The sequence below is a fragment of the Notothenia coriiceps genome, unplaced genomic scaffold, assembly GCF_000735185.1.
Source record: "Notothenia coriiceps isolate Sejong01 unplaced genomic scaffold, NC01 NC01_scaffold00000339, whole genome shotgun sequence".
NCBI classification, from domain to species: domain Eukaryota; kingdom Metazoa; phylum Chordata; class Actinopteri; order Perciformes; family Nototheniidae; genus Notothenia; species Notothenia coriiceps.
In genome coordinates this window covers 5,364,557-5,377,477 of record NW_011333040.1, presented here as the reverse complement: position 1 = coordinate 5,377,477, position 12,921 = coordinate 5,364,557, and the positions used below count along the sequence as shown (strand labels likewise).

The following is a 12,921-nucleotide window of genomic DNA, read 5'->3' as shown; positions in this document are numbered from 1 at the left end:
GTTCATTTTTGAATGATTGGGTTGGGGGGGGATGAGTAACATTTAACGTCAAACATTTCCTGTTTTCGTTTTCAATGTAAACAAATAATGTTCAGAGATAAAATAAGGTTAAACTTGTTCTGGTTCTACTTAAAAAAAAAAAAAAAGATTCATGGTTTTTTTGTTTAATTTGCGGATCGAAATATTGTGTCCGAGGAAGTGTGTCGCTCCAGATTGAACGTCCCATGGAAATTTGCCAGGAACTTTCCGCCCCCTTCTGCAACCGCATACTCATGAGCAATGCATCCGTTTCCAACAGGTCGGTTCGTCACTGGAAAGGTGTGTTTTTTGTGTCGACAATATGCAAAAATGTAAAAAGATTGTGTCAGCTTGCATGAATCCAGAAGTACGTTACATGCATTGCCCAGTGCAACCAAGGAACCCTGTTATTAACTGCTATGAATGTGTACCGTTTATTTTTGTTGCCACTGGGAGAGCTATGATCCAGTAAGCATTTGGTCACATTTGATCAAATGAAAGGATAACCCCTCCAGAATGAAACACTGTTATATTTTCTGCCCACTGTGCAATTTATTGCGGTACGAATGTGGCTCTAATATATTTTCTCCGAAGCATGTTGGCTATCTAGCAGAGAAAGAGATTTTTCAAAGTGGATCGCACACTTTGAAATTTCCTCGATACAAATGTGATCGGAGCATCTGGAGGACCGGAGACTTCTGTCTGGAGAAATTCTCTTTATTGTCTGAAGAGAAATATTATCTGTTTTGTGTTTTCAAAATAACAGCACTTGGACCTTTTAAACTAATTATTACAGGTTGGAATAACTTCTTTCAGTTGTGATGTTTGGAAGTCCTTTATTCACTATTATATTATATTTAAAATGTTTCAGATTTGGCAGAATGTGATCTTTTTCACCTGAATGAACGAATGTACTTGTTTGTCAAAAGAGCGCGTGTGTGCATGTTGAGAATATTCTATTAAATTTTCATTGCCATTGTTCAAATATTTATATCCACCACTGGAGGAATGAATTATACAAATGGTCTTGGATTTTGATAAATAAATTACTTTTTATTTAAACAATAAATCATTGTTGTAAACATGCATCGGAATTAAAGGCATATGAGGTTATTCTGTGATTACTGTCACAAGAGATGTTTGCTTCTTTTTAAAAAGTGTATATAAAGTTCCTCACATAACCACATTACTGAGAATGTATCGGGAACTTGCAAGACCACCCAGATAACAAGAAGAGTTTGTGACAAGAACAATTGAAAAGGAATTACAGGGCCCACTTCAATTTCCTTTGTTTTAGTTTTTTGAGCATTAATATCAGAAATACAGAAAAAGTTCTGACTCAGGACAATAGCTTGTGAACTCACTGTAGAATTGTAGCGGCGTAATTAACCGATTTTCCTTGGGTGGAGACAAATCAGGAGCGAAGAAGAAAAATACAATGTGGAGTATATTCGCCAGGTGGCGCCAGAAACAAAAAAATAATGTTTCTCAATGTGTCGGTTTTGTATTTTATAACCTATTACCCCCAAATGTCCAAAAATCACTCATTTGGAATTTAGTTGAACCATTGCACACCCTAGTGGAGCTTCCTGAAGAAGATGAAAAGCTCTGGGTGTTTCTCAATGTCGAGGAGGCTTACCTCCGATGTCAGGTCCTTCAGAAGCAGCTTCAAGCGAGGCAAGAATCCTTCCTAGCAGGTGTGCAGGTGGTGCGTCGTATGCGAGGTCGCCCTCTCTACAATGGAGCCACGATTGTCCGCCAAAGATTTGGAAATTGGTTCCGCCTGGAGCGCTATGGTTGCAGCCTCCGAAATTTCCTGCAACGAAGTACGCCGCTGTGTAGAATTCCAAGTATGTGCTGGACATTGGAACAGTCCTTCGGCGGGACGTCTCGATGACGTAGTATCCTTGAAATTGTGGCTCTGGAGCAGCAATTCCTCGACATTGAGAAACAGACCCTCAGGCCGTTTCTCAAATCTCGAGGAGGCTGCTTTGGCTGGTGTCGTACTTCCAAGTCACTTCCTTCAGAAACGAAGCAAGTATACTTCCATGCCACGGCTTCGGAAAACGAAGAAGAATGGAACAGACTAACAAGTGTGCCACTCTCTCTAACGTTTTCAACATAAACTGCTACCGAAAATAAATACCTCATGATGTCTATTAATTATTGAACTTGCTTTACTTTCACAGAACACATTTTTGGTGATAACAAACAAATGTAACAAAGTAACATATTTACCAACACATGTTCTACGCCCACATACATACTTACATTTAAATGTGTGCTGCATCGGTTCAGCCATTCTCCGCAAGGGTTTTTGAAATTGGTCCGTGCGCAAAGCATTGTGGGGATTTTAAGGACGCGAAGTCTACCCATGTGCAGCCTCGAAATTTCCCCCAAACCAAGGACGCGGCCTCGGTGGAATTCCAAGTATGCTGGAGATTGGAACAGTCCTTCGGCGGCATTCGATGACGTAGCATCCTTGAAATATTGGCTTGGAAGCCAGTATCCTCGAGATTGAGAAACGGCCTCAGTCTCAGATCATCAGAAACCTTTGAGGAATCTTTCAAAAGACACATTTTAACTACAAGGCAAGGCAAGTTTATTTACATCGCACCTTTCAACACAAGGTAGCCCAAAGTGCTTTACAAAAATGAAAGACATTAAGAAAATGGCATTTAAAAACAGTCATTAAAAAGCAAAGATAATAAACATTAAAAGAAAAGATACATGAATAAAAGTTATATAAACAATACAAAACATACGAATACAAAACAGGATGCAGTTGAATTTCTGTTCATACAAAACAAAGACACCACTATAGCGAGCAAACACAACATGTTAAATAGTCCCGGCAGAGTGTGCCTTATTGGCTCTTCAGGGTCCACACTGCTAAAATCCCTTTGAGGGCCTCACCGACCTCTGGCTATCTCTCAGGAACTGCATTCATACATAAAGTTTTCTGCACAAACACAGACACAGGGACACAGAAAACCTTTTGAATGAAGTGTACAGAGAAATCAAGAAAGCTAAGAGACTAAGAGGAGGAAGACCCCAGTGTTTACCTGTTTGTCCTCCGGGAGCTGGCAGGTTTTTTGTATTTTAATTCCCCAACCTTCCACAAACATTGGGTCTCGTTGGGAGGACAGTCTCTCCTAGTGCATTATAACAACTTGTCATTAAAACATCTACTATTTCACACATTGATAACTCAGTGATTGTTTCATAATGTATTTAAAGAGGGCTCACAATCTGAGTTTATACATTTCCAGTGGTTGGGATGATGCAGCAAGTGTGTGCATATAAATATGTGAGGGCTTGTCTGCCGAACTTGTCCTTTGTATTGTCATCTCTTTGATAAAATCACTCTCAGGTTTTTTTCTATCCTTCCATGAGCCTTCCTCTCCTTGGAGAGACAATTGAGGGTCTTCTCTCTCCCTCTGTAGCTTCTTTTTTAACCTAAGGGCACTAATGCTGGAGCCTGGACTTGTTACCCCAACCCCAGAGTCGAGACAATTGAGCTGCTTTGTGTTGTCCAGCGTCCACGTGGGAATGTGTTCAGAGGTCTTTGTGATAGAATATGCTCCTGCCTCGCTGTGTTGAGGCCCGATGAAATATGTATTGACGCAGAGGAGACCTAAACAGACGGCCTTAAAAACACAGGTTCCTTTGATCTTGTTTTGGTTCGACCATGAAGCCAAGTATTGTAGCTCTTGTTTTCAGTTTTTCTCGGTTTCTAAAGCTCTTGAATTTTCATTTCCCTCCCCCTCCACCGTCCTCTGTATGTGTGGACATACATATATACATAAAACATACATATCTTCAATGCTTTTAAAGTTTTAAAGTGGTAATCAAGCTGCTTATACCATCAAAAAGGTCTCTCATGAACAGGTATTAGATTGTCAGCGATACCGCATTAAATACGGGAGATGCACATTAGAAATATAACTGGATAATGAGAGGGCAAGAAGCAGTCATTTTCATGTCTTCCCTTCTATCTGAAACCATCAATCAGACACTTTCTGTGAGAAAAGGATCTGAGGACTTGTGGTCTAATGCAAGGAGACACTCCTCTGTGACTCTCCTTAGAGTTTAATATTATATGGGTCACTTCTTTTGCCACAGAGAAATGTGTCTCTGTCTGGCTCGTTTTCTTTCAGAGGGCTGGAAATGAGAGAAACGTCTTCTTTGAAAGTGCTTTCAGAAGTTTACACTCAACACAAATGAGGGTAAAATAATTTGCTTCGAACTTAAAAGTCTAATTACTTGGGCAAAGAGATGAAAAGGGATGCGAGTCCTTTCCTTTTTGTGTGCACAGAGAAGTGCAGACCCTTGTTTCATCTGTTAGTCTACTTAATAATAACTGTTCCAAGTAATTTCATTTACTTTTATGCTATTTTCGTCTTTATTTGAATCGTTTATTTGGCAGGGACAATGCACATTAATGAACACTTAAAACATTAAAATGTGTCAAGCGTAACAGTGCCAGATTTAGCTTTGAGCTCATTTCCATCCGCAGTCCCTCACATAAAACATTTAAGAAAATAACATTTTACAAGAATAGCAAAAACAAAATACATGAAATGCAAAAGGTGCAAAAGAGCAAGTGCAGCATACACAAGTATTTATGACATGGTACAATATAGCAGCAACAACATATAAAGTGCAAGAGGAGATACCCCTGTGTTAAAGTGCATTTAGCGGTGATTGCACGTCTGTGTGTTTCTCAACCATTCTCTGAGTTAACCTTTGAAACTATTGAGAGTGGGACAATCCCGTATCTCAGTTGGGAGGCTATTCCACAATGAGCTGCCTTTAATGGACATTTTGTCCAAAAGTGGTCCATCTACGGTGGACTTCACAGTCTCCTCTGGTTTCTGACCTAGTCCAGCGTCCAGTGTGTTTCTTGTGGATGAATTCCCCTTGGGCTTTAAATGGTCAATGGTGTTTTTCCAGGATGGTACAGTGGTGGTCTGAATTTGGCTTTCTGTCAAACACCTGGATAGCTCTCTTGTACAGCTGTTCTATGGGTTTCAGGTTTGTNAATCGTAAAGCCTGCGATTTTTTTAACTTTTTTTTTTTCCTTTTTGTGTGTCAGTCATCCACACCAATCAGAAGTGCTGTGCTCCACATGTACCAGCCATTGTTATGGCTGGTACATGTGGAGCACAGCACTTCTGATTGGTGTGGATGACTGACACACAAAAAGGAAAAAAAAAAAGTTAAAAAAATCGCAGGCTTTACGATTTGATAATCAAATCATTTAAAATAGCGATTTCGATTTAAAATCGATTAATCGTTGAGCCCTAGTTGTGATATGTTTTTATGTATTTTATTGTTAAATGTATTTCTATGATCTATGCTAGGTGTTTGCTGGAAGACGGAGGAAGTATTTTCCCTGCAAAGATCGTGGTGCAGGGTATTCTGGTGGAGTCGGACACGTTGCTGCTGGAGAGTGCCGTCCAGGGTCAGGAGGCGACGCTGGGGTTCAACATCGCTCCGTTCATCAACCAGTTCACTGTGAGTAGAAACGCTATCGTGTATCAAGAACAACATGTGTGTGCTTTTACCTTTGCTGGATTGCTTGGATTGTTTCCTTTTCACTTTGAGAAACACAAAGATTTAGGCTACCTTAACTGAGACAGCCAGCAAAGGATGGTAATGGTAGATCACCTGTGTGCGAAAATACAGAGAATCAAGCACATCTTGGGCAACAAAGAACCGAGCAGAACAAATGATGATGGAGAACTGTTCTGCAGATTATGAAGTCCAGCAACTTCATTCATATTTGTTAAGCATGTCTTTTCTTTTTTAATGAAACAGTATTTAAAAAGGATCGCTGCACAGGGAAAAATCGACTTGGCAGTTGCTGAAAATATTGCATAAGGGCTGATATTCTAAGTAGCATATTTTCAATTTCAAACTAGATTGTTCTTGATGAAAAAGTTAAAGATAAGATGGACTTTGTTTTATCCCCGTAAGGACATTCACGTGTCATGGTAGCAACAGAATAAGAAGAAAAACAGATATTACACATGGAATATACACAGGAATAAAAAAAAGAAGTATAATAAACATGTATAAATAACCAGCAAAAACGTTACTGTGAACTATTCAAAAGATCTGTTCTTACTAAATAGTGGTTTTAAATATTATCAACCAAATAATGAATGAGAAATCCCATTTAGACTCACTTAGACCCTCTCAAAGGTACAACTGTGTCAGTCTTTATAACAGAAGTTGCAGAATCTTACTGTTGTGCTTCTCAGCCTGCTCTTATCTTGTATTCTGTCTCATGTTCCTGAGGCAACAACAGTCAATAGCGCCAGTTTTCACCTGCGCTGTGTTTGTAAGCTTGCATCATTCTCATTTAGTCTGCCCATTAGTGTTGCTTGTGAGTTTTTTTTAAATATGACAGACATATAGTGCAATACTATAAAGGTGTGAAATCCTTTTTTATTGTGTTTCCCGCCATGTTTGGGTTGTCTTGTGTTGAAGCAGGTATTTCTCTTGGAATACTAAGGTCCAGGACGTTGTTTTGTGTTGTGCACTCGTCTTTGATGTGTGCTTCCCAGCTGCGATATAGAAGCTGCAAAATCCCTTTGAATTCTTTCTCTTTATTTGGTCTGGAAATTATATATTTTTTCCAGCATCATGTTTGTGCTCTAATTTAGCATGCCCCACTCGGGACGGTTTGTTTTAACAGATGTTGTCTTTGAAGCCCTCAGTGGAGGGCACTTTCTAGCACAACTGTCACACAAGACACAACACACAGCTTGGCCCAAGACTTTCCTACCTGAATCCATCAGTATACATTACGTCAAGCACATCAAACAGAGAGCTCTGAGCTCTACACAAACTGTGACGGGCAGGGGGAAACATTCTTTTGTTCTGCAGTAAAGGAAACTGTGACACTTTCTGCGCTGCCACTTTGGTTTATACCTCAGCTTTTAAGTGTGTCGCCCTGCGGCCACGGCCTGTTTCTCAAGTTGTCAAGAGTTCAAGGTAGAAGATTTGTTTTCGAGCATTAATCAGTGATTGAGTGATTATTCTCTGAGACTGGCAATTAAAGCTAAATAATGGTTTGGGAGAAAGAGTCAGCCGCTGTGTTATATTTAACAAACTGCAGCAGTGTTCCTTTTTTAAAGTTGAAAACCTTTTCCATTTGTAAAAATCTGTACCATGAGCCAACAATTCTAAAAGAATATTTATTTCGTTTTTCCATCCCCTCATATAGCGGATAGTTCAATCCAAAATAACTTACAATAAGTGCAACCATAAGTATATAGTGTCAGAACAGCAGTTAATTGGCTTCAAATCAACTGTTTCGTTGAGGTTAAAAATTGTAAAATAAAGCCACAAAAAGTATTTTATACTTGTTCACTAAAATGAAGCAGTGTTCCCTGTGTTTATGTTATGGTGTGAATCCATTCCTTCACTGATTTAAAGTTTGTGCAAAACTGAAACATCAGGAGCACCTGTTTTGTTTTACATCTCTGTCAGAACTTCTTCCCTGGTCTTTTTATTGGTTTTCATATGATGTAGTTCCTTATTGATAACGTCATCAGATAGGCTTTTCTTTTATCTGCTGAAAACAACTGACTAACGCTGCTTTGATCTTTTATGTCTTTAGGTACCGGTACATGTGTTTTTGGACTTCTCTACACTGGAGTGCAGGCATCTCAGTGAGTTTGTGGAGCTCTTTGTTCTGGACCTGATGGAATCCACCGCCAACTACACCAACAGAGAAGTAAAGGTAAGAAACTAATTAGCCTAATTAGTGATGTGATTGTTATTGAAATAATTAGACTCTTGAAAAAGGTCTTCTCTTTTTTAAGTACTGGGGTTAAACAGTCCTGAGCTGCTGAAACTTAAATGCATGTACTGACTCTCCAAGCCAAAAAATGCCATGGTTACATTCAGGTACAAAAACATACATCACCGAAAAACCTAGAAATACTTCATTCCTGATTCCTGAAGATGTAACTGTGCAGATCTTCCATAAATAAACTCCGCTCTCCTCCTAAATGTTATTTTAATTTTTTTTGCAAAATTAAAAACAAAAATATAAAACTTTAGGCGCTTTCACACCGGAGTACTTTTCCCGATAGTTCCTGGGATTTTGCGTTCACACCAAAAATATTTTTGCGAACCTTTTCACCCCTTTGTAGTGCCTGCTAGAGAGGTGGGACTTTCCTGGGGAGGAAAAGGTTCCAATTTCTGATTGGCTGGGCGAATTGCAAGCCACGCCCCGTAAAACTCTGAAAACTTTTTGTGAAGCCGCGATTTTATTTGCTCGCATTATTAGCATTAGCATCATTAGCATTATTAGCATTAGCATTAGCCCAGCGCACCAACGGAGAGAGACTAATTGATGGCAACACAAAAGAAAACATGGGAGTGGTTAAAAATGCTAAAATAATTGTTCTATGTGGATTATAAAAAAAACATAATCTCATTTTAATTTGTTATGTGTCACTGTGTCACTGTTTCTAACTTGCGATGTAATTCATGGTAATGCTGCAGCATACATTATATTAAATATGATATAGTTGTACAGTTTAGCATCTTATAAAGCAATAATCCCTGTTTCCCAGGTCCAGGCGACGTCGGCAGGCAGAGTTACAGCCATTCCCTTCTGGTACCAGATCCACCTGGACCAGGAGATCAGCGTCAGCACCCTCAGCCAGAACTCCCACTGGAAGCAGGCGGCCGTGGTGCTGCAGCAGCCTCTGAGGGTGCAGGCCGGAGACTGGGTGCGCCTCGCTGTGAAGCTTCAGAAGAGTGCCATCTCCATATCAGCACACATAGAGAATCCCCCCGGACCAATGGAACAATAATCTCTCACCGTATTTTAGCAATTAAGTTTCATTTCGATGTATGTTTACCCTCAATTAAATAGAGGCTCATAGGGAAGTGCATTAAACACTATGCAGTGATTTTCTGGTTACATTTAAAGATCCAACTTCTGTAGCGTCGTTTTCCATCGATGTAAAAACCTGTCTTCAACGTTTTTTCTGTTTTGAGCTTTAGTAGAATCCTACATGAGCCACGCCATTGGGGAATCATCCCCTTCTTAAAGCATCTGTAACGATCACACTTTAAGTCATGTTTTTATTTCTACATTGTGCCATAAAATAATAGGACATTTAAACTTGTACTTATAAATATATTATTTGTAAGTATATAAATATTATAGATGTCCCTTGATTATGGAAACAGTTGTTTTTGTAAAGCTGTATGTTGGTATCAATTTAAAAAAGTTAAAGAATTAATGTCATTTTTCTTAATAAATGCAAGACAAAAGAATTTGTAATTTATCTGATTTATTGAAGAGAATGTCAGAATTTAAATGTGGAATCATTTACATCAGCTCTGATGTCATCCTGTCAGTTTTATTGAAGAACAAAAATGATATAAGGCAATGTGCTTTAGTCAGACATGATGCAGGTTATGCTGATATTTCCATACATTTGTGTCTTTTTTCGGACAAACTGATATCATACACTTGCATTAAATATTTCAATATCCCTGCTCAAAATAAATCATGTAACAACATTGACAAAAGAAGAAGACAAGACATGGTCATTCCAGCTCAAATCAAAGGTAACATCTCATCAAATAAAACAGATCATGGAATATAAAGGCTGTGTTGATGTAGTGGCTGCAGTAGTTCCACGGCACATGTAACAAGGCATCACATGTTTCAGTTAGCTGTGTGCATTAAGCACTGTTGGGGAATTAACCAGTGATTGAATTGCGTTTGTTGTCTTAATACTCAGACTGTACATCCAGTATATACTCAAACTCAAACAAATATATTGTTTTGTATTCCGTCAGGACACATCTTTCAGCACTAGTCAGTAGTTAATTACTGCATGAGACCGTTTAGTCTCAAATGTGCATCAACAAAGTGTGTTGCTATTTAATCCCTTCCCTCTGGGGTACAGGGACTTTACGGACTAGGGCCAACTAAATAAGAGGATTCTGGACATCTAATGTGCTTTAGTACCGTAGATACTACAATGTAACATTACTTATTTCAATCAATGTCCTCTGAAATCCCTATAAAGTAAGATATAGAATAAGGAAAACATTTAGTAACATTGCATATTTCACTTAATCACCCAACTGTAACATTTGAGGTCATGTTTTGACACAAAAAAAGTAGCAATTTCCTGTTTGGAAAGGATATTCATCCAAGCTTGGATCAGAGTTCAGCAAGGGTTAACTGGCGTCTTATCGCAACACACACGACAGTATGCTTCGAGACACATTCAAATAAACTGGAATTTCCCAATAACAATTCATTTTAAAATCTTTCTTCTACTGTGCCATAACTCTTAAGTACAACGGAACTGCGTAAAATGCTTTTAAAAAAGAAAAATCATTTAGTGCCATACCTTCAGTGAACATTCTTGGAGCCGTCACTGGGAGAGAGGTCCATCTGACTTTGCATTTATTTGCAAACTTCTATTACTTTGTTGATGTGCCCTTCAAACAGCAATTTATTTAATACTGCATCAGTACAGTAACGTCTGAAGTAACATGGCAAGGCTGTGATTGGGTCCCGCCCAACAATGTCTGATTAGTAACATCGGCCGTAACGATAGGCTAGGTGATCTCGATGAGATCTGCCTCAGCTGGTTCTTTGGTTTGGTCGGACCTTCCCCCTTCCTGGCTTTTTTCAGCTTCAGGTTCAGGTTCAGCTTCATATCCTTCGTCCCAGGGGGCCGAGCTGAGCCCAGCGGGGGCCGACCGGGAGTGAGGTGTGGGGGTTCTGCCCAGACCCTGGTACTGACCATTGGGAGAGACAGGGTAGGCTGCTGCTTCTGTGATGGCATCCTGGGAGGCCGAGGAGAGCAGGCCAGATCGCTCCCCATCCTGCTGCGCCTCACCGAAGTAGGACTTCCTGGGACGACCCATAACTGTTCTGCCTGTAGATAAGGACACAAAACATCTTAACCCTTCTCTCGATATTGGAGGTTATCGAACAGATCATTTCATTTACAGCTGTGGAAGCACTATGGTAATCAGGGGACACTTACCAACATTGCGGACTTGTTCAGAAATGTCTGCCCTGACATCAGAAACGTCCCACATTGCCATAAAAGAGTCAAAGCAAGAACCCTCCTCAGCCTCCTGGATGTACGGCTTGTAGGTGAAGCTGAAGTGATGGGCAATGGCTGCCAGAAACATCTCCACACAGATGACGAAATCCTGAGAAAAACACTTGGTTGGTTAGGTTTCACACAGATAAAAGTGAAGTGAAGAGGCCATATAATTGTACTAATAGTATGACTTTTTCTTTATGTGCCATAATTTTGACACTAAGATCAAACCCAGAACATGAAGTTATTCTCATAGTTTAATAGTTATCAATTACCCAGATTTGCTTTAGCTTACCTGTAAGCCAGTAGCTATAGCCTCCACACTTTTCCAGTCCCATGTACTGTCCACTGAGATAACGCCTGCTTTTACCAGCAAAGCAATGAACACAGCTTGCCTAGAAGAGTTAAACAATAACCAATTATTATTCTCATGGCTGTAGATCCAGAGACTGCAAGCTTACTTCAACAACATATGTCATTTCTAGAAACAAGGTAAAAACATACAAAGTATTTATTCCAAAAATGTCAATGTGATAAATCATTTTGAACACACGGAGAATTACCAGAAAGAGACGAACACCACCATTTTGACACATAGGAATTTTCCCACTGGCTTGATTGGACCGAGTTCTTCTCTCAGAGCCCGGTAGAAGAGCACCAGACAGTACATGGCAAACTAGATCAAGAGAAGAAATCTATTTCCAGATACGCAATTTTAAACATGCACATTATCTTTTATTGCAGTCCCAGACGCAGTCTTTACTAAAACTCAAGAAGCAGTAGTGGTATTACCAGCTGTGACATATTGTTGAAGATGACCAGGTACGTCCATGCATTTTTCGAACTAAAATTGCCTTCATCATAAACTCCACACAGCTGACAGATTCTAGGAAGGAGAAGAAAGAGTGAAATCGTACATCCGTTAAAATAGTGAACAAGAAGCTTAGATTGGTATCACAGCATAAAATGAAGGGCATGAAGAGCACAGATTACTTACAAGGCAATCACTGTTGTGATAGGTCTTACTACGGTGTACTGCAACACTCCCAGTTTACATCTCAACAGGAGAACCCTGCAGAGGAAAGGTTTGAAGAAAATAATAAGTTTAACAACACCTGGTTTGATACATCGGTACAAATATATTCAACTTCAAATAAAACCCAATCACTTATAGTTACGAAAAATGTGTTGAGAGGATTGGAATGATAACAATTCTAAATGTGTCTGCCTGATTTTCCTCAATAACTATTTGATCATTATCTCACATGCAACATGCAACAATACTGGAGAGGGTAAGAAGAACATTTAAAAAAGGGCAGTATTATAAAATGCTACGCTAATAAATTAAGCTTATACTGCTGAACTTCAGGCAAATGTTGAATAAATGTGTTCTCCCTCAATTACAAAGAACAATCTGATTGTAGTAGAAGATCAGGATAGATAGACGGCACGTGAGCATGTTAGCCAAAAATTGATGTGAGGCTAATTAGAAGCTGGTGACTGTCATGGATTTGTTAACTAAGTTTCAAATTCAATGCCTTGAAACAAACTTTTAAAAAAACGACAAGTAAAAAGACTTTTAACACCTCCTTGAAAACAAATAATATAAACGAGATTGTTGCAAGGTTTTTCTTTGTGCAATAACGTTGATAAAATACTAAGAAAACTACTAAAATCCCTATTGAAAATGTAGTTAGATCTATAANGTGAAAGTAAAGCAAGTTCATAATTAGATAGACATTGTGAGGTATTTATATTCGGTACAGTTTATGTTGAAACCGTTAGAGAGAGT

General features: G+C 39.2%; 2 protein-coding genes across 2 annotated transcripts; one reads left to right on the top strand and one right to left on the bottom strand.

Annotated features, from left to right (window-relative positions):
• The first annotated feature begins 224 nt into the window (after positions 1-224).
• Positions 225-9,743, top strand: LOC104950309 (putative protein arginine N-methyltransferase 9). The gene is made up of 4 exons (XM_010776814.1): positions 225-298; positions 5,385-5,538; positions 7,652-7,774; positions 8,616-9,743. Exons 1-4 carry the CDS (start codon positions 225-227, stop codon positions 8,856-8,858), a joined length of 594 nt encoding a protein of 197 aa, XP_010775116.1. The 3' UTR covers positions 8,859-9,743.
• LOC104950298 (transmembrane protein 184C-like) lies at positions 9,328-12,266 on the bottom strand (the record flags this gene model as incomplete). Its single annotated transcript, XM_010776803.1, has 6 exons — positions 9,328-10,955; positions 11,067-11,238; positions 11,425-11,524; positions 11,693-11,805; positions 11,922-12,015; positions 12,127-12,266. Coding segments are annotated over 6 exons (942 nt in total), but the record flags the coding sequence as incomplete, so codon positions are not given.
• Positions 12,267-12,921: the final 655 nt, after the last annotated feature.

Bases quoted from the DNA above. Each gene is read 5' to 3' on its own strand.
- LOC104950309 (XM_010776814.1), top strand. From the start codon at position 225: ATGGAAATTTGCCAGGAACTTTCCGCCCCCTTCTGCAACCGCATACTC. The intron at 299-5,384 runs GTCGGTTCGTCA...GATCTATGCTAG, and splicing joins AATGCATCCGTTTCCAACAG to GTGTTTGCTGGAAGACGGAG. The intron at 7,775-8,615 runs GTAAGAAACTAA...CCTGTTTCCCAG, and splicing joins ACACCAACAGAGAAGTAAAG to GTCCAGGCGACGTCGGCAGG.